The sequence below is a fragment of the Natrix helvetica genome (assembly GCF_964273705.1).
Source record: "Natrix helvetica genome assembly, chromosome: Z".
In the NCBI taxonomy this organism is placed as follows: domain Eukaryota; kingdom Metazoa; phylum Chordata; class Lepidosauria; order Squamata; family Natricidae; genus Natrix; species Natrix helvetica.
Window position 1 is genome coordinate 43,507,288 of NC_138554.1, and position 19,627 is coordinate 43,526,914.

A 19,627-nucleotide genomic window follows, 5' to 3' on the forward strand; every position below is an offset into this window, starting at 1 on the left:
CAAAACTCTAGGGATGTTAACTCGCCCATATATTTCCCCAAAAATAAAACCCACCCCAAAACAAGCCTTAGCCTGATTTTCTGTGGTGGGCCTATTATAAGCTCTATCCCAAAAATAAGCCTGGGGGATGGGTGTGGCCAGCACGAGAGGCAGCCAGTGTGCGTGGGCCAACAGTGTCCGGCAGCAGCCACACCACCGACCCTGGCGCAGTGCAAAGACCAATAAATCTGAGCATGGAGGCAGAGGAAAGACAGGCGATCCAGGCGTGCTGCATGGCTGCTGACTCATGGGAAGCTTTTGTAGCAGCACTGGCAGCAGCATAAATGATGGAGGAGGCAGATGCTCCCGATGCCCCAGGTGGGTGCCTCTTCAGCATGGCCACAGGGAAGCTGAGAGATGGTGGGATGGAGTGGGCAATGCCTCTGCTGTGCACTTTTCACCCAGAGGAAGACGAAGCTTTGTGTGCTTGCAAAGGGGATGCTTTGAAATGGAGCTAATTGCTCTGTTTCAAACTGTTCCCTTTGCAAGCCCATGAAGTTTTGAGTCGCTGACATTCCTCTATCCGGGTGAAAAGTGATTGGACATCTATGGGGTGCAACGCTTGGGAAGGGAGCAAAGTGCTTCGTTCCCAAGTGCCCCATAGGTGACGACACACTTTTGCTTCGGAGCCTCCAGTCTTGCAATCCTGTGCAGGGAAGGCAGAGGTTTGCTCTGAAACTGCGGCAGAGCGTTGTACAAGAGGACCTCTGCAACTACAGTAACATTTCATTTGCTGGAGGAGGAGGCTTGAGTGGCACCCGCGAGGCAGCTTTTCCGTGGATGGAATTGCCTGCTGCAACCATCACCATTAAGTAAGGAGAGGGCAAGGCTCATGGGGTGTGTAGCTTGTGTTTCTGCTGCTTTTGCGGCCGCAATCAGCGGCAAAAGCATCCATGCTTGCTGGAGGTGGGGCCGGAGCAGCACCTGTGAAGCAGCTTTCCTGTGATTGGAACTGCCTGCTGCGACTGTCACCATTAGGTAAGGAAGATGTGAGGCATGCTGAGCGCATTGCTTGGCCTGCTGCTTTTGTGGTTGCAATCGGCCGCAAAAGCAGCAGCACTTGCACTGGGAGGTCTCTGCGGGTAACATTGAGTTTGAGCCTCTTGCTCCAGCAAGAGGGGTGCCTGTTGAGGGAAGGCCAGGGAAGATGGGATTCTGGGGCTTTGCATCTTGCCCACCCTTCTCCATGCTGTTGCAGGGATGCCATGGAGCTTGCACAGGGCAGAGCTGGGGCTGGAAAGAGTGTGCGGAAAACATCTCCAGGCACCCGGAGAGACAGAACAAGAGGCAGCTCCTGGCCCTCACTGGCTCAGCTGATCCAAGCAGCCACAAGGTGACCGAGGAAGGGAAGGGCTGCCTCCTGTGCTGTCACACCCACTCCCTCCATTAGGGCTTATATTTGGGGTAGGCCCACCCAAAAATCAGGCTAGGGCTTACTTTCTGGGTAGATCATATTTTGGGGGAAAGACGGTATTATCCGTTCAAAATTTTATCAAAATAAAACTTTTCTACCACCTCACCTCAAAATATACCACCTCACTATAGTTTTCACTACCTCTATTGGAATCTAATCATTAAAATGTTCTTATAATTTTTGGATATTATCTGATGGCCTCATCTAATCCTCAGCCCACAAATCTCTGACATTTGTTATGTCAGGACCAATATATAAGTCCTAAATGTACAGAATAATCCCAATTGTAACATAAAGCTAAAACATAGACAACCCAAACACTTATGTATTCAGAGAGCCTTCAATGTTTAAAAATATCCCTTTGACTAGCAGAGCAAAGCGTTTACCTTCTACCAGAGTACTAACAGCCATGAGGGCATCCTCTTGGACACCTCCTGATCCTGCTGTACTTTGGAACATCCTCAAAAGAGATGCCATCACCACATCTGAAATCTGCAAAGCATCCTGGTGCTGGACCTTGCGAAGGACATTCTGTTTGATGAAAGTTAAGATGAAAATTTATCTGGAAGTTTTCTTCTACTCCCCCTACTACTACGTTTTTTCTTATCTTGTGAATAGGTATGAACTGGAAAAATCTATAAGCAAGTATTTAGTAATAACTAGCTCCTACCTGGATAGATATTCTCCCTTATATGCTGATTTAGTCTACACATATTACTAATATTTTATCTAGCAAATACAATGGAACAACGATAGTTAACTTTAGCTGAGCATCTGCTAGGGCAGGCTGAATTTATCTGAGCAATAGTTCATAACTTTTCTTGCTAAAATAGTGATAAGTTCCACCTCTTTCTTTGTCATACTAGTTCTGAGACCAGTTGGTGAGAGGTATATATTCAAGATAATTCTTGCTTTCAACAATGCACCAATGTATTATTTTCTTTTTCTATATATCATTGATTTTTACAAATTGCAAAGAAAAAAAAATCAAATTTGAACCAAGAGGGCATTTAATCTGTAAAAATTCAATACAGATGTTTTCTTCTAAATATTACTTATAGTTCTTATACTGAATGCTTTAGAGTATATAGCTGTAAACACCTTTACAATCAAGTAATAAAAGTTACATTTTTACCTGCAATGTAGCACAAAGTAAAGACTGAAGATCATTAAACTGGATTCTGTCACTTGTACTCTGGATATGAGACTGGAGAGAAAATAAAGTTTAGCATTTGAAATGTTCTTTAAAACTTTTCTCTCTATTGAAGATCTGACATATATTTAAAATTAAGTTGCTTAGGAATAATAAGACCTACAGCCAGAACAAATTTTGATCTTAAGTGTGCATTTGAACGAGGATATTCATTGGCCAACTTTTCAAACTGAGAGGTTTAAAAACGTGCACTATGTTTAATTAGAATCTAACAATGATCACTGGATCATATGCATGTGGATGCAATGGAAAACCCCAGTACGGGTAATAGTGTCCCTCATTCAATCCTTAGCCCACAAATCTCTTTGAAATATTTTAATTTCAATCTTGACTCAGTCAATTTGTCTGAAACGGTATAGGGCAGTGATGGCAAACCTTTTTTGGCTCGCGTGCCACAAGTGGGGGGAGCGCAGGGGGGTCGAGTGCGGGCGTGCCGCACCCATAATGCAACGCGCGACCCCCCAGTGCGCCTGCGCGCACAACGCGCGACCCTCCCCCCATTTTTACATGCTTTTTTCACCCTCCCCAGGCTCCAGGGGCTTTATAGGAGCCTGGGGAGGGCGAAAAGAGCCTCCCCCGACCCCCCGGAGGCCCTCCCGAGGCTTCAGGGACTGTCCGGAGGCTTCCCTGAAGCCTTCGGAGCGCTTAAAACCACCCTCCGAGCAAACTGGAAGTGACTTCCGGTTTGCTCGGAGGGTGGTTTTAAGCGTTCCGAAGGCTTCAGGGACGGTCCCTGAAGCCTCCGGGGGGGGAGGCTCTTTTCGCCCTCCCCAGGCTCCTATAAAGCCTCTGGATCCTGGGGAAGGCGAAAAATAGCTTTTAAAAAGGTGAACTCAGCTGGCCAGCGCACGCATGCGCGCTGGCCAGCTGACAGGGCAGCGCCTCGCATGCCCTGACAAATGGCTCCGCGTGCCACTTGTGGCACGCGTGCCATAGGTTCGCCATCACGGGTATAGGGTTTCCTGCCTAGGTAGGGGTTGGACTAGAAAACCTCCAAGGTTCCTTCCAACTCTGTTATTGTATTATATTATTATTTTTTTACAAGAATCATAGAAAGCATGCAAAACATCCATGAAATAAAACATAAAATATACAACTCCCCAAGTTAAGCTTTCCTGTTCTAGAGATCACCCATTTGGGCGGATACTATCACATTTTTCAGACATCTAACCTCCATTTGGAGCACTTGTTGCAGCCGTTCCATGATAACTAAAGTTGTCTTCTGAACAGCAGGATAACAGTCTTTGGCGCTATTTTTCACAATTTCCATCAGAGCTTCATATGCAGCACTCCTTAAGTTGTTCTGATGTCCATCAGGCCTAAAAAGAAAAAAAAGAAAGCAAAAAAAAAAAACACCCAGGAATTGTAAGAGTACATTATTACACAGACACAATTAAATGCCAATTAACTATCCAAAAGGCTATCCACTGAAGTGGTACATCAATGGAAGGCAGGGTAAAATATTCCATTTGGTTTTTGGAGAAGGGATTAAGGCTGGAGCAGCGATAGAAAAAAAAGATTTTTTTAACCTGCCATTGGGGAATAAGCTTCCAGAAGTGGCCCAACATCAATCCTAGTATCCTAGTGTTGGGTTTTGAGATCACGATAGCACATTATACATAATTCAAGATGGCCAACCACAAAAAAGATAAATACTGCTTTCCATGATATATGACACTATTTGTAAATTGTTTGGTATGAGAAAATTAATCAATGAATCATAATGCAATATATTCCATGAATAGGTTTTTTTCAGGAAGATTAATGGATATAAAATGTATACTGCACATGCACATCATTTTTACAATTATTGTATAATAATTGTGTTGTCTGTGAAATATACAGAACTCAGCATTTTCCTCTTTTGTTAGCTCAAGAGTATATGACTTGAACAGGCAGATATAGAAAGTAGTCTAACTGATATTTATTATTTTAATATGTCAATTTTCTATCGATCAAACATAGAGATAGCACTAGAGATAGCACTGGTTGCTGCTCCACTAGTTTTGGGATTCCAGGATGAAAATTGGGGTGGTGGTGTGCTAATGGTTTATTGTATTATAAGTAAATGACAAAACAGTCAAAAATATTTTGGTTAGGTTCCATTGGAACACAAGTCACACAAAATGTTCTACCACAATGCACTGGATAGGCTATTTAACTTCACGTTCAGAACAAAATGGGTTTTTGTTTGTTCAGTATCACTTCTATTCTATTACCATGCTATTAGAAAAAAAGTCATCCGTTCAAATCTGGAAGTCTCATCAAAGCATTGCATTTACATCTCTTAATATTTATTTGAACATTATGGAATAAATATATTGAACTAATTTTAAATCAGATCAGGGGGAGAAGGTGTCACTATTCAAGTAAACTTTAGAAAAAGTCCCAAAGGTGCTTTTTAAGGGGCAACTGTACTTTCTTGTTTTTATTCAATAAGCTTCTTCAGCTCTAACTGGATTGCGGGAAATGGAAGGATTTGTGTTACTTGCAGACAGCTGGTCATTTGCATTCTTTTAGAAAGTTGTTGAGGCCACAGGGGATTTGTCTGTAATCTCAGGGTCGCTGAACAGGGTCACCTTTAGGACAACCATTAACCTAGATGACAGTAATATCTATAGACATTTAGCTATGCACTTTGGGATGAACACCCTTCAAATGGTACAGGAATATGAAGAGATTTCCAGAAAAACTGCAGATTACAGGAACCATTTGTGTTTCAGTTTGAGATGCAGACAACACAGACTCACCCCCAGCAGTCCGCACCTGTATTCAACAGTGAAGGAGCACAGGGCAGAAAACATCCTACAGAAAGCATAGCTCCACAACACAATCCTTTCAGCAGTTCCAAGAAGGCTCCACACCCATTTGCACTGATCCAGAGGACAGACAAACCCCCAAGTGGCCTCAACGACTCTTTAAAAGAATGCAAATGACCAGCTGTCCCTAATATAAATCCTTCCATTCCCCACCATTTAGTCAGAGCTGAATAAGTTATTTGGATGAGAAGAAAAATGTCTTCAAAGAAAAACAAAAAAGTCCAATTGCCTCTTGAAAAAGCATATTTGGGACAACCATGATCTGGATGACTAAGAATCTCCATAGACATTTGCAGAAAGTCTAATTTTTTGTTTGGCTGAGACAAGGAAATATATGTCTATTGTTTCAGAGTGATGTATTTTCTGCTACAGCATCCCAATGTACCCAAACTAATTGCTACATGGAAGTCTAATCACACACCAACACAGTAGTTCAATACTTTATAAGACGCTGGGTGTTAAGACTAGATCTAGAATATGATCTTTTACAGCAAAACAAGTAACAGTACAGGTAGTTCTTGGATTTTGACAGAAATTGCCATTATTAAGTGAAATAATCAGAAAGTGCAATGTGTTGCTTAGTAGAGCAGTCCTGGCAGTCTCTGTTGCCATTGTTAAGTGTGAATTGCACAGATTGCAGAGTACGTTATGTATAAGTATAATCTTTATTGTCATTGTACTTAAATACAACGAAATTGGTTTATTTGTGATCATGAATCCAGTACAGGACACACATGCTTACTTTAATAATGATCAAGTGATCGAAGGACATTGTAAAGGTCATAAATAGGCTGTAAAAGTTATTTTTTCACCACTATCATAAGTTTGAATGATTGCTGAACAAAAATTTGGTAATTGCATTTTAAAAAAACTTGAAAGCTGGTACTGAAATAGAATAATAAAATCACATTAAATTATGCAAAATGGATTATTCATACGCATTGCAGAATTGTTTGCAAAATGTCTAATAGTGATGAAACAAGAGTATTCTCCAAGGGCTGTTAGCTTATAAAATCAGATAAACATATAACCGAATCCGAATTATATTGATTCAGTTTCGAGGCAGGGATATTATTGAAAAAAAGTTAGTTCTTGTTGCAATAACCAGGTATGTATAAATTTACATTCTGTAAGCATTAAGTAGTAATAAAACAATTCTCTTGACCAGAGCATGAATGTAGTAAGTCAGGAAATATGTCAAGCAAATAAATAGTTTAATTAGGTCAAGTAACTTACATAAAATATATTTAATAGTGATTTAAATAATTCTACATTGTTGAAGAAGTATGTTTCTCTGAAATTTTCTAATGGATATGGTAGTTTTTTAGAATATATCCTGGTATTTTGTAAATGAGATCTAAAACCTACCACCACAGGTTATACAATAAATCAGTGATGGCGAACCTGTGGCACGCGCACCACAGGTGGCATGTGGAGCCATTTGTCAGGGCACGCAAGGTGCTGCCCTGTCAGTTGGCCAGCGCGTGCGCGCTGGCCAGCTGAATTCACCCTTTTTAAAAGCCATTTTTTGCCTTCCCCAGGCTCGAGCCTTTATAGGAGCCTGGGGAGGGTGAAGAGCACCCCCCCCCCCCGGAGGCTTCATGAGCTTCCCTGAAGCCTCCGGAGCGTAAAAAAATGGCCCTACAGGCAAACTGGAACATCGGGAACAGACTTCCAGTTTGCTCGGAGGGTCGTTTTGACTGCTCCGGAGGCTTCAGGGAAGAATCCTGAAGGTCCATGAAGCCTCCGGAGGGCTTCCGGGGAGGCTGTTTTCGGCTTCCCCAGGCTCCTATAAAGCCTCTGGAGCCTGGGGAGGGCAAAAAAGCATGCAAAAATGGTGGGGAGCGCCTGTAGTGCACGCATGCGCACTGGGGGGGTCGCGCATTGCATTATGGGTGCGGCACATCCACACACTACCCCCCTGTGCTCCCCCCACTCATGGCACGCGAGCCAAAAAAGGTTCGCCATCCCTGCCCTAGATTCAACAGCATAGACATCTTTTTTTCCCATGAAACCAGGAACTTTAATTGCTTCGATGCATATTACTGACGGGTAGGGATGGTGGGGAGGTGGGGGAAACCAATGAAGACTTGGCCTTTATTTTTGATTTTGGAGAGAAAATCATGAAATCTAAGCAAAATAAAAACCCTGCTACTTATTTTATTCTAAACTGCTCTCCCAGTTTTCACCTGTTCATAGTCATTAGAGTTCATAATAAAAAAGGGCAAACTATTTTATAGATCATTTTTAGATATAGACAATATTTTAAACTGAAATATAAAAATAAATAAAGGGAGGTGCAAAGCTTACTTAAAACGTACTGAATTGTTTTAATACTATGTAGCTCAATGTTCCAAAACATTGTTGCAAAATTTAGTGAAAAATCAGCTAAATTTGTTGCATAATTTAATCGTGTTTAAAATCAGAGATTAAATGCAGATTTTTCAAAGTGCTTATATTTTATTGTTCCATATGCTTTATCCTGAAAAAAAAATATGTCCAAGTTCTATATATTCTATCGAAATAGGATCATAAACCTGCAACCTAAGTAAATTACCTGTGTTAAATTATCTTGCATGATTTTTTTCATATTTTCTATTATATATAATTTGTGCTTCTTGTCTTGTTAATAGCTTAGAACTTCCAAGTAAATTCCAGAATTCTTTACCTCTACTGTATTGTTTTAATGGACATTATACATACATTGAATTTGAACTTTGCAACAATATGGCTGTGCCAAAAGCTGCATGTCTGTACCTTTTCTGCAATTTTGTGGAATTATAGTACATGTAAAGGATTCCCAATAATTATAAAACCAAGCTAGCAATATTACACCTTACCTATCAGAAGTTGTGGAGGTTTTATAAAATGAAACTCTTGAGATATTTCCTGAAGTTCATTGGTAAGCAGACATGGTCAAATGGATAAAGAATTATTAAGTTACCTGTCTGTGGTCTCTAAAAGTTTTTGAACAATTAATTCAAAGGATGAGGATAAGCAGTATGTTGCAGGCTCTTCTTGATCATCAGGCACATCAGCAGCTTCATAAGCAGCTTCTGCCAAACTAGAGAAAGCCTGAAAGATATTAGGTGTCAGTAATTTAGAAGTTGACAATTTAAGGAAGTTTCCTATTTTGGTAAGTTACTGTTTTTAGCCTAATAAATTAATTTCCTAATGTTGACTCCAACCTTGCATTTTTCTTTAACATCTTCTTGCTCCATTATTTGATAATTAACAAGTCAAGCAATAGGTCCAATCACATTTTTTGCCCTAGCACCATTGTTTTATCTGTAAGTTTACACATATTATTCTCAACTTATGACCATTCAAATAACAACCATTCAAAGTTATGACGTTGCTGAAAAAAGTAACTTATGACTATTGTAATATGCCTCATAATCACATGATCAAAATTTGCATGCTTGGCAACCAGAATATATATTTATGATAGTTGCATTATTCTGAGGTCACTTGATCATATACAAACTTCCCAGAGGGCTTCTGACCAGCAAAATAAATGGGAAAGCCAAATTTGCTTAATTACTACAATGATTTACTTAACAACCATGGCAAAAAAAGATCATACTTAATTACATTGCTTAGTGATAGAAATTCTGGTCCCAATTGTGGTCATAAATCAAGGATTACTACCTGTACAGAGGTACAGAGGTAAGTGCAGATTCAAAACAACAAGCCTCCTTTTCTAATTTATTTATTTATTTATTTATTTTATTAAATTTGTTAGCCGCTCCCTCTCCACAAAGGGACTCGGGGCGGCGTACAATAAATAAAACACATATTATAAAAATTACACATTGTACACATTGTACAGAGGAGGTATAAAACACAATACAATATTATAATAACATATAAATATTAAAATAAGTTAAATTAAAACCCCAATAGAGATTATAAGTTTAAAAATTGCCAGGGGGAATAAAATGGAACTATGGTTGAGCCAGGCCTGCTAGTTGAAAAAGGTGGGTCTTGAGTTTTGAACGGAAGGAGCGGAGGTCGGTGGTAATCCTAATATCCGGGGGGAGGTCATTCCAGAGGGCTGGGCCCATCACAGAGAAGGCCCTACTCCTGGGCGCCGCCCTTTGGCACTGCTTAGTGGACGCCACCCGGAGAAGTCCCTCTCTGTGAGAGCGAATTGGTCGTAGGGATGTATGGGGCAGGATGCGATCCCGCATGTAGCTAGGTCCTGTGCCATGGAGCGCTTTGAAGATGGTAATCAATACCTTGAAACGCACCCGATAGACCACAGGAAGCCAGTGCAGCTCGCGCAGGAGAGGTGTTATATGGGAGTATCTCGTACTCCCCATAATCACTCGCGCGGCCGCGTTCTGGACCAGCTGCAGTCTTCGAGTGCATCTCAAGGGAAGCCCCATGTAGAGAGCATTGCAGTAGTCTAGGCGGGACGTCACCAGCGCGTGAGTGACTGTGCGAAGGGCATCCCGGTCCAATAGGGGGCGCAATTGGCGCACCAGGCGAACCTGGTGGAACGCCCCCCTCGCCACGGCTGCCACATGGTCATCCATGGACAGCCGGGCATCCAGGAGGACGCCCACATTGCGCGCCCGTTCCATGGGGGCTAGTTGCTCGCCCCCAATGGCCAGTGTTGGAATTAGCTGGTTGAAGCAGGGGGCCGGAAGCCACAGCCACTCAGTCTTGGAGGGGTTGAGTTTGAGTCGGTTGTCACCCATCCAGACCCGTACGGCTTCCAAACACCGGGACATCATTTCAACGGCCTCATTGGGGTGGTTCGGGGTGGAGATGTACAGCTGTGTATCATCAGCGTACAGATGATATCCCACCCCCAAACCACGGATGATCTCACCCAGCGGTTTCATATATGTGTTGAACAGGAGAGGTGAGAGGACTGACCCCTGTGGCACCCCACAAATGAGAGGCCTCAGGGACGACCTCTGCTCCCCTGCCAACACACGCTGCGTCCGGTCGGAGAGGTAGGAGCAGAACCACCGTAGAACGGTGCCCCTTATCCCCAGCCCCTCCAGCCAGTGCAGGAGGATACCATGGTCGATGGTATCAAAAGCCGCTGAGAGATCTAATAGGACCAGGATAGAGGAACAACCCCTATCCCTGGCCCTCCAGAGATCATCAACCAACGCGACCAAGGCCGTCTCTGTGCTGTGCCCGGGTCGGAACCCGGACTGGCGCGGGTCTAGATAATCATTCTCCTCCAGGTGACTTGGGAACTGTTGGGCCACCACACTCTCTACAACCTTCGTTAAAAAAGGAAGGTTGGATACAGGACGGTAATTGGCTAGCTCCGTTGGGTCCAGGGAAGGTTTCTTGAGTAAGGGTCTCACAACCGCCTCTTTAAGGTGGCCGGTAAGAACCCCTCGCCCAATGAAGCGTTCACTAGCACCAAGAGCCAGTCTCGTGTAACCTCCCAGGATGCCAGTACAAGCCAGGAGGGACATGGGTCCAATGAACAAGTGGTGGCTCGTAGTCGCCCGCGTAACCTGTCTAAATCCTCGATGGCCACCGAGTCAAACTCCTCCCAGGATGGTCTCTCAAGACTTGCCTGGGGCATCCCTCCTAGCCCACTGAGTGGGACCCATTCCCTCCGGATTTGATCGATTTTATCCTGCAAATATTTCCCAAATTCCTCTGCCCTGCCCTGTAAAGGGGCTTCCCGCGGTCTCTGTGAAAGAAGAGAGCGGGTCACCCGGAACAGGGCGGCAGGGCGGTTATCTGCGGACGCAATAAGGGCGGCACAATGTCGACGTTTGGCCGCTCTTATTGCCACAAGGTATGTCCTTAAGTAGGTTCATACCTGTGTTCGGTCAAGTTCGGAACGGGAGGATCTCCATCGGCTCTCTAGGCGTCTCTTGTGGCGTTTCATCACCCTTAGCTCCTCGGTAAACCAAGGGGCCAGGGTGGTTCGTTGCCGCAGGAGAGGCCGCAAAGGCGCCACCCGGTCTAAGGCCCCGGCAGCCGCATTATTCCAGGCGGCTACTAGGTCCTCTATCCGGGGGCGGGTCAGGTCTACAGGAGGTGGCCCAAGCTCCGTCTGGAACCTTTCCGGTTCCATCAGGCGCCTGGGGCGGAACCATCTAGGACATTCTGGTTCCGCCTCCCCGCGGCGGGGGTAGCACCTGGGAAGTCAAGTCGGAGAAGTGAGTGGTCTGACCATGACAGGGGAGTAATAGTAATTTATCCAGCACTCAAATGTTTATTCAGAATAAGAATTCTCACTTACCCAGCATACATTGGAGGCCACTCTTGGCTCTGCACTCAAGCCTTCAATTAGACACTGCAGCAATGGAGCAAGATAAATATCATTTATGGCTGCCTCAGGTAACAGCTCACAGATCCGACCCACGGTCCAGGCAGTTGTATCTCTGACTACAACGCTGGGATCCTTCATTAACTCTATAAGAGTAGGCATAGCCTAGGAGAAAAATGGTCTACTGTCAATCTGTGTTAGACTTTTCATGTCTAAAGTAGTCTTCAAAATCCTTATCTTTCCAACTGTCTCATTCAGCTTTTCAGTTAGATCTCAGGCCAGGCACGTTGTAAGGTATATTCTTACCAATCAGACCCATATGGAAGCATAGGCTATGCTAATTACTCCAAAATATTGAATAACGTAACATTATAACTAAAATATATCATACAGAGATTTCAATTCAATGGTTTGCAATGAAATATTCAGTATTCAAATATTGAACAAGCAAACTTGAGCCAATTTAGCAAATCTTATGCACAATAAACTAGCCGAGTATTTAATGAAACTTAAACAATAAACAATAAAATACCGACGATATTAGCATCTAATGCCCAGATACTGGGATTAGTTATTAATAACCAAGCAAAATGAAAACATGTCTGGGACAGAATATAAGTAGGGAGGGAAAACACTGGACATATTAAACATGAAAGCTTATAGGAGGTTTTTTTTTTACTATATGTTATGGACATTTATTTATCTAATTTAGGTATTTAGTAATTTAGGTAGAGATTTAATTGACTCCGAAAAGTCAAAAAATGTAGTCTTTCAGAGGGATGCAGCACTCTTGAAATTGCTAAGATATTGGAGCTTGATCACAGAACCATCAAACATTTTGTTGCATAGTCAACAGGGTGACAAAAAACATGTTGAGAAAAAGATGCACATTAACTGCCAAAGATTTGAGAGGAATCAAACGTGAACTACCAGGAACCCATTATCTCCCTGTGCTGTCATATTCCAAAATCTACCTGGAGTGCCCAGAAGTACAGATGTTGAGACATGGCCAAGGTAAGGAAGGCTGAAACCCAACCACCTCTGAACAAGACACATACGTTGAAATGGCAAGACTGGGCCAAGAAATATTTGAAGGCAGATTTTTCAAAGCTTTTATGGAATGACGAGAGTTACTCTTGACAAGACAGATGGATGGGCCCATGGCTGGATCAATAGTATGAGCAGAGCTCCACTTCAACTCAGACACCAGCCAAGTGAGATGGGGTACTGGTATAGGCTAATGTTATTAAAGATGAGCTAATTGGACCTTTTCAGGTTGACGATGGACTCAAAATCAACTCCCAAAATTAGTGCCAGTTTTTAGAAGATACTTTCTTCAAGCAGTAGTACAGGAAAAAGTCTGCATCTTTCATGATTTTTATGCAGGACAATGCTCCATTGCATGTATCAAAGTACTCCACTGGGTAGCTAGCCAGTAAAGGTGCTAAAGATGAAAGAATAATGACTTGGCCCTCTTCCTCACCTAACCTAAACCCCATTGAAAACTTGTGGGCCCTTCTTAAACAGGTGATTTATGGTGAAGGAAAACAATACACCTCTCTGAACAGTGTCTGGGAAGCTGTGGTTGCTGCTGTATAAAAAAATGATCATCAACAGATCAAGGAACTGACTCCATGAATGGCTTATGACTATTATTGAAAAGGGTGGTTATATTGGTCACTGATTTTTTTTTTGAATGTGAGTAATGTTTATTTGTATATTTTGAGATGTTTTTTTTATTATTCTCACTTTAACAGATGCAAATAAATGAGATGGAAAAATTTTCATTTTTCATTTAGTTACATAATATTTCTGCACAATAGTTGTAAGTTATATAGCCCAATAATTGTGTACACATAAATATTCTCCTAAGAAAGCCAAAAACTTTTACTTTTTACTTAAATATTCAGTTTTGAGATTTATTAAGATTTTGACTAAGAGCACTGTAGTTGTTCAATAATTAAATTAATCCTCTAAAATTAGACAACTTGCCTAATAATTGTGCACAATGTATTTATACATAGATGAAATTACTTAAGTTCAATACTGCAATGGCAAACTCAACATAGTACCAGAAAATCTTTATTTTCTGATATGTTACTATCTGATGTTACTACTTTCAGACTTAAATGTGCAGAATGTACAGTAATTGCAAAATTAACAGCATATATTCATAACATAAATTTGATAATTTAAACAAGAATGGCTTCCATATATATTACATAGTAGTGCTTTTTATTTAGCAACTGTAGTTAGGAGTTCTCTGGGCGCTGCGGGAGAGTCCAAGCATGGGTTAACACAGCCCATCTGCCCTAGGACTGAGTAGATTTTTCTTTGGTCACGCCTTCTTTGCCTCCTTAGGTTCAGTTTTTAAAACAAGGTCTTGTCTGCTGTAGGACGCCCTTAGGTATCCTAAATATATGACAGGGTCTTGGTTCTTTCCATCAACCCTGGGCAGGTTTTGGACTCTCCCGCAGCGCCCAGAGAACAACCGTTCAGGTAAGCCAACGGTCATTCTTCTGTGCGCTGCTTGGAGAGTCCAAGCATGGGACATACCCAAGCTATACTGTCCCAGGGAGGGTTTATGTATTGTCCAGAGTGTCTGGAGCCGAAGCAACTTGTTGTAAAACATGTCATCCAAAGGAGGCTTCGGCTGAGGCAAAGGTGTCAATCTTATAATTTCTGATGAATGCTGTGGGTGAAGCCCACATAGCAGCCCTGCAAATTTCAATGATGGGTGCCTGGGTCGCCCAGGCCACTGTAGTGGCGGCACTCCTTGTGGAGTGCGCTGTCACATGACCCGGCGCAGCTCTGCCTTGATGCTCATAAGCTGATGACGAGACCTTGAGACCTAACGACCCCGGTTGAAATGACACAAAGAAGGTCTCTGAGAATGTCTTTAGTTCTCTTCATGTAGATACGAACCGCTTGCCGAACGTCCAGCTTGTGCCAGGTGCGCTCCTTGGGGTGCTGAGGCTTGGGACGAAAGTTCGGGAGGATCACCTCCTGAGATCTGTGAAAATGAGTGTTCACCTTTGGCAAGAAGGTAGGATCAAGGCGCAAGATGACCCGATCTGGTTGGATGACACACAGTTCCTCTCTGACCGAGAACGCCGCAATCTCTGACACCCTTCTAGCAGAAGTGATCGCTATTAGGAAGGCAGTTTTAAGAGTCAAGTGGCGCAGAGAGGCAGTTCTCAGCAGCTCGAATGGTGTGGTAGTCAGTGCTCGCAAAACGAACGGCAAGTTCCAGGACAGGAACCTGTGTACCCTCTGTGGTTTTATATTGGTAGCTCCCTCCAGGAAACTCTTGATCTGGGGGTGTCGACTCAAGGACGGGTGAGAGTCTCTAGCCAGAATGGTTGACAAGGCCGCAACCTGGTGCCGGAGTGTGGTGGGCGCTAAGCCCTTGTACAACCCCTCCTGGAGGAAGTCCAGCAGCTGAGGAATGGACGCTGCAACATCTACAATGTCACGCTGCTTGTACCAACTAGAGAAGGTTGTCCAGGTTGCATTGTAGACGCAAGTTGTGGCTGGACTTCTGGATGCTTGAATGGTCTGGATGACCTTATCTGAGAGGTGTTGTTTCCTCAAGAGCTCCCCCTCAAGAGCCAGACAGCTAGTTGGAGCCACTGGGGCTCTGGATGACTGATGGCCCCCTGGCTTAGGGAAACTTGCTCCTGAGGAATTCTCCACGGCCTCCTCATGGATAGGTTGACCAGATCCACGTACCAGGACCTCCTGGACCAATGTGGAGCTACCAGTATGAATTCCGCCCCTTCCGCCAATCAATTGTTGATTACCTGTGGGATGAGCGGAAGAGGCGGAAAGGTGTACAGGAGCCCCGGGGGCCACCTGGATCTCAGCGCGTCCCTCCCCTCCGCCTGTGTCGAGTGGTAACACGAGAAGAATCTTGGGAGTTGCGTGTTGGTTGCAGTTGCGAACAGGTCGACTTGTGGCTGTCCGAACCACTTCACAATTTGTCGGAACAGGACTGGATGTAATCTCCACTCGGAATTGTCAATCGTCTGTTGACTTAGCCAATCCGCTCTTATATTGCTGGTGCAATATGTGATCCGCTCTTATTGATGCTAGGTAGCGCTCTGCCCAATGGCCCAGGGCCTCTGCCATGAGTCGCTTGGAGTGGGTGCCACTCTGCCAATTCACATGGGACTTCATAGCTATATTGTCCATGAGTAACAGAACATGATGACCCACCAGTTGGTTTGAGAATCGTCTTAGGGCGAGTCTGGCCGCTCTTAACTACAGCCAATTGATGTTTCGAGCTGCTTCCATGTGCGACCACCAGCCCTGCGCTAGTTGGCCCTGGCAATGTGCGCCCCAGCCGTCTGCCGCAACAATCCCAGAGAGCGAGATACCTTCAGCAGGAGTCGAACCTTCCTGGGAGAATTGCTGGCCTTCGCTCTCTGCATTGACAGCAGAAACCACTGTAGTTCCCTGGCATGTAGTCGGGTCCAGGGAACAACATTGAGGCAGGATATCATGACATCCAGTAGCTGCGAGAGCTGGACGATCGGTAAGGAAGTGGCTCGGCGGCACTGACGAATTCTGCTCTTGAGACTGTGGAGCCTGTCTGGAGACAGGAACACCTGGCATGAAACAGAGTCCATTATGGTGCCCAGGTATTGGATGCAAGTTGCCGGGTCGAGGTGACTTTTCTCTAGATTCACCAAGAAGCCATGGGCCTGCAAGGTGCAGATGGTGGTCTGCACGTCCCTTACCGCCTGTTGACAAGTTGTTGAGTGAATGATGATGTCGCCAGGTAACATTCCAGACGGATAGGGCGAGTGCGTAGATGAGCCGCCACAGCTGCAAGAAGCTTGGTAAAAGACCTGGGGGCGAACGAGAGTCCGAATGGCAGAGCTCTGTACTGATAGTGCCTTCCGTTGTAGTAAAGCCTCAGGAACTTCCTGTGCGACTGGTGGATGGGCACATGTAGATAAGGTTCTTTCAGATTGATGGACGTGAGGTCGCCTCGCCTTATGCAGTCCAGGATGGATTGAAGGGACTGCATCTTGAAGCGTCTGTAGGCCAGATGTTCAGGCGCTTCAGATCTAGTATGGCTCTCCACCCCTGAGCTCTTGGGGACCAGGAAGAGAATGGAATAAAATCCCTTCCCCTCCTGGTCAGGGGGACTGGCTCTATGGCGTTTATTTGCAGAAGATGGTCGATTTCTGCTTGCATGAGGGACATTTTTACAGGGTTCCTGGCCAGGGGGAACAAACAAATGTTCATGGAGGAAACAATAGGAACTCCAGTGTCAGCCCCCTCCTGATGGTGCTCAGGATCCACGTGTCCGTGGTAATTCCCTCCCAACGGTCTGCATAAAGTTGTAGGCAGCCCCTGATGGGAGGGTTGCTCTGGCGGTCACTTGCTACGTCTGAACTGACGGTTGCTGGAGCCCCCTCGAAAGGACTTTTGAAAGGAACTCTGGTTCTGTTGTCTGCCCCTGGATCCAAAACTGTTTCTGACCTGGCTCCTATCACTAGGGTGGTTGTACGACCTCTGATAGGGGAAGGATGAGGTTGACGCCTGGGCGTTTTCCTGGGCCCGAAAGGTCTGTTTCCTGAAGGAATCAGAACCCTTTTTCTCACCCTTTTTGAAGGTAGAGGGAAGGATTTTTCATTTATCCTTCGTGTCTATCAAGAATTTCTCTAAGGAATCCCCGAAGAGGAGCCCCCCTTTGAACAGAGCTGAAGCCAGCTTCCACTTGGCCTTCATGTCTGCCTGCCAGTGCTGAAGCCACAGCAGGCGGTGTGAAGTCACGTTGGAGGCCAGCGCCCTGGAGGCAAACTTCGCTGCATTCAGAGATGCATCCGTGGAGTACTCCATAGCTGTGATGATCTTGTTTAGATCATGATGCCACCGAGACGCCTCCGAAGGTGGCTTGGATCTCAGCTGGCGCAGCCAGAGTAAGGATGCCCTTGTGAAGAACGAGGCGGAGATGGACGCCTTAATGGTCCAGGTGCGTTTTATGACAGGCCTATTCAGACCTTTTGTCCTCCGCCTTAAGACCCTCAAAATGGTCTGCCGGAAGAGTGGAATTGGAGGTCAGGGAGACCACCGGGACATTCACCTCAGGCAACTTTAATACATCCTCCATTTTTTATTCCAGGGGATACAAGATTTTGTCTCTCCCACTGGGATTGGCCAATGTACCCGGCTGCGCCCATTGGCGCTGCACAACGTCCATGAACAAGTCAGGGACCGGGATAAGCTCCGGGTCTGGGGCAGTCTCACTTTATGGTCTTGGGAGGTAGAGGGAACGGCCTTATCTTTAGGTTTGGCCCCGAGCTCCGTAGAAGCCCTGGCCTTATATAAGATAGCTTTAAACAATGATGGTTTGAAAAGGCCTGTGAATGCTGGCTTATCGGGATGCATATCCTCATCTTCCGATAGTTCAAACTCATCCGCAGCTTCCTCCTCCCAAACAGAAACTTCTGTAGTAACAGAGGTGCCTAGGGACTCAAGGTCGCGGCTCCTACTCTCTGCTTGGGGGTGTCCGGCCTTAGGGGTCTTGCCACCCTTGTTTTCTTTTGTCGCATGGCCTCAACCACGCCCTGGGAAATAGTGTGAGCTATAACCTCCCTCATTTCAGCTGAGAGAGCAGGGCCCTTGTCTTCTGCAGGCCTAGGCCTAGAAGAAGTACGGCCTCTTTCGCTTCTAACGGGTGCTGTGGAGTCCTCCACATGGAAGCAACCGTGAAAGGGTTCCAACTCCTCCCTTACTGAGGAGCTAGGAGAGTCTGGATAACCCAGCGAGGCTGCAGGAGATCCAGACAGGGAATCCCTGCCACTTAGTGAAGGTGACTGATTCCCCTGATTGGAGAGTGAACCCTCTTTCTCCTGTCTGGGTAGTGGGGATTTCTGCCCAGCCCCACAGGCCTGAGGAAGATGAGGGGCCTGGGGCCTACTAGGCTTCTCCTTTGGGGCTTCCTGTCTCTTGTCCCCCTGGTGTTTGTGGCCCTTGCTCCCAGAGGAGCTATGGTAAGATTTTCCCCCTGTGCCCTTGTTCCCTTTCCTCCCTTGGCCTGAGAGATCTGGCCTGCTGCGCTTCGCAGAGGGCCCTGCCAGCTCCTCTCGTTGCTCCAAACCTTCATCTGCCATCTTGACGGTGGTTGGCCCGGCTAGAAGTTGAAGCTGCAGCAGGGAAGGGCACTGGACGCTGGCCAGCTGGCTCCGGAGGGTCCACAGATCTGCCTGATGGCTGGAGGCTGGCTGAGGTACCAGGACACTCCACCACCGCCTCCCTGGGACAGGAGTTGTTGTTAGGAGAATTAAGGTCCTGCCGGCGCCCCGGACAGGTCCCTGCAATCCCCGATGGTGATCTGCAGTGATGCATTAAGGCACGAGGAGTGGTGCTATTCTGCTGCTGACTGCTGCCCAGAGCGCTAAAAAAAAAATGCCACCGCAACTTTCGTGCGCTTTAAAAACCACCCAGGCAGTCAGTTGGCGCCCAGATTAGCGGCCGTTGGAAAGCGCACCAACACGTCGCTTCCAAAATGGCCACCGCACCTTTTGAGCAGTAGGAGACGCCGCCGGGGACTAGATCTATCTGAGTCCTCTCTTGGAGGGTGGCCAGAGACGCATGGAGAGCCGCTGCCGTCTCCGCACTCGTTGGCAGCCGCCGGTCCAGTGGTCTCATCTGTTCCAACCGCTGCGAGCGTTCCGCAGTCAGATGGAGCCCGACATTTGCCTCAGCATTTAAACATCAAACAAAAACATTTTCCAACCAATTTCCTAGCTGAATTGAAACACTAAAAATCAAGGTAAAAAAACAAAAATCCAAAGAAAATCCTAATTTGGACAGATAGGCTGGAGAGTCCAGCCTATCTGTCCAAGGACTGAGATCTCCCCAAACTAGTC

The 19,627-nt window shown here is 45.4% G+C and overlaps 1 protein-coding gene across 2 annotated transcripts in view; it reads right to left on the bottom strand.

Moving 5' to 3' along the window:
* The window catches only part of KPNB1 (karyopherin subunit beta 1), a gene marked incomplete at its 3' end in the record, with an annotated part of 50,368 nt that overhangs the window by 9,048 nt on the left and 21,693 nt on the right, over positions 1 to 19,627 (bottom strand). For both annotated transcript variants that reach the window (XM_081933297.1, XM_081933296.1), the window contains exons 11-15: positions 11,715 to 11,906; positions 8,430 to 8,560; positions 3,838 to 3,985; positions 2,589 to 2,660; positions 1,840 to 1,984 (exon numbers count right to left, since the gene is read on the bottom strand). In XM_081933297.1, coding sequence (XP_081789423.1) covers positions 1,840 to 1,984; positions 2,589 to 2,660; positions 3,838 to 3,985; positions 8,430 to 8,560; positions 11,715 to 11,906 — 688 coding nt within the window. The remainder of the gene's footprint in view (positions 1 to 1,839; positions 1,985 to 2,588; positions 2,661 to 3,837; positions 3,986 to 8,429; positions 8,561 to 11,714; positions 11,907 to 19,627) is intronic.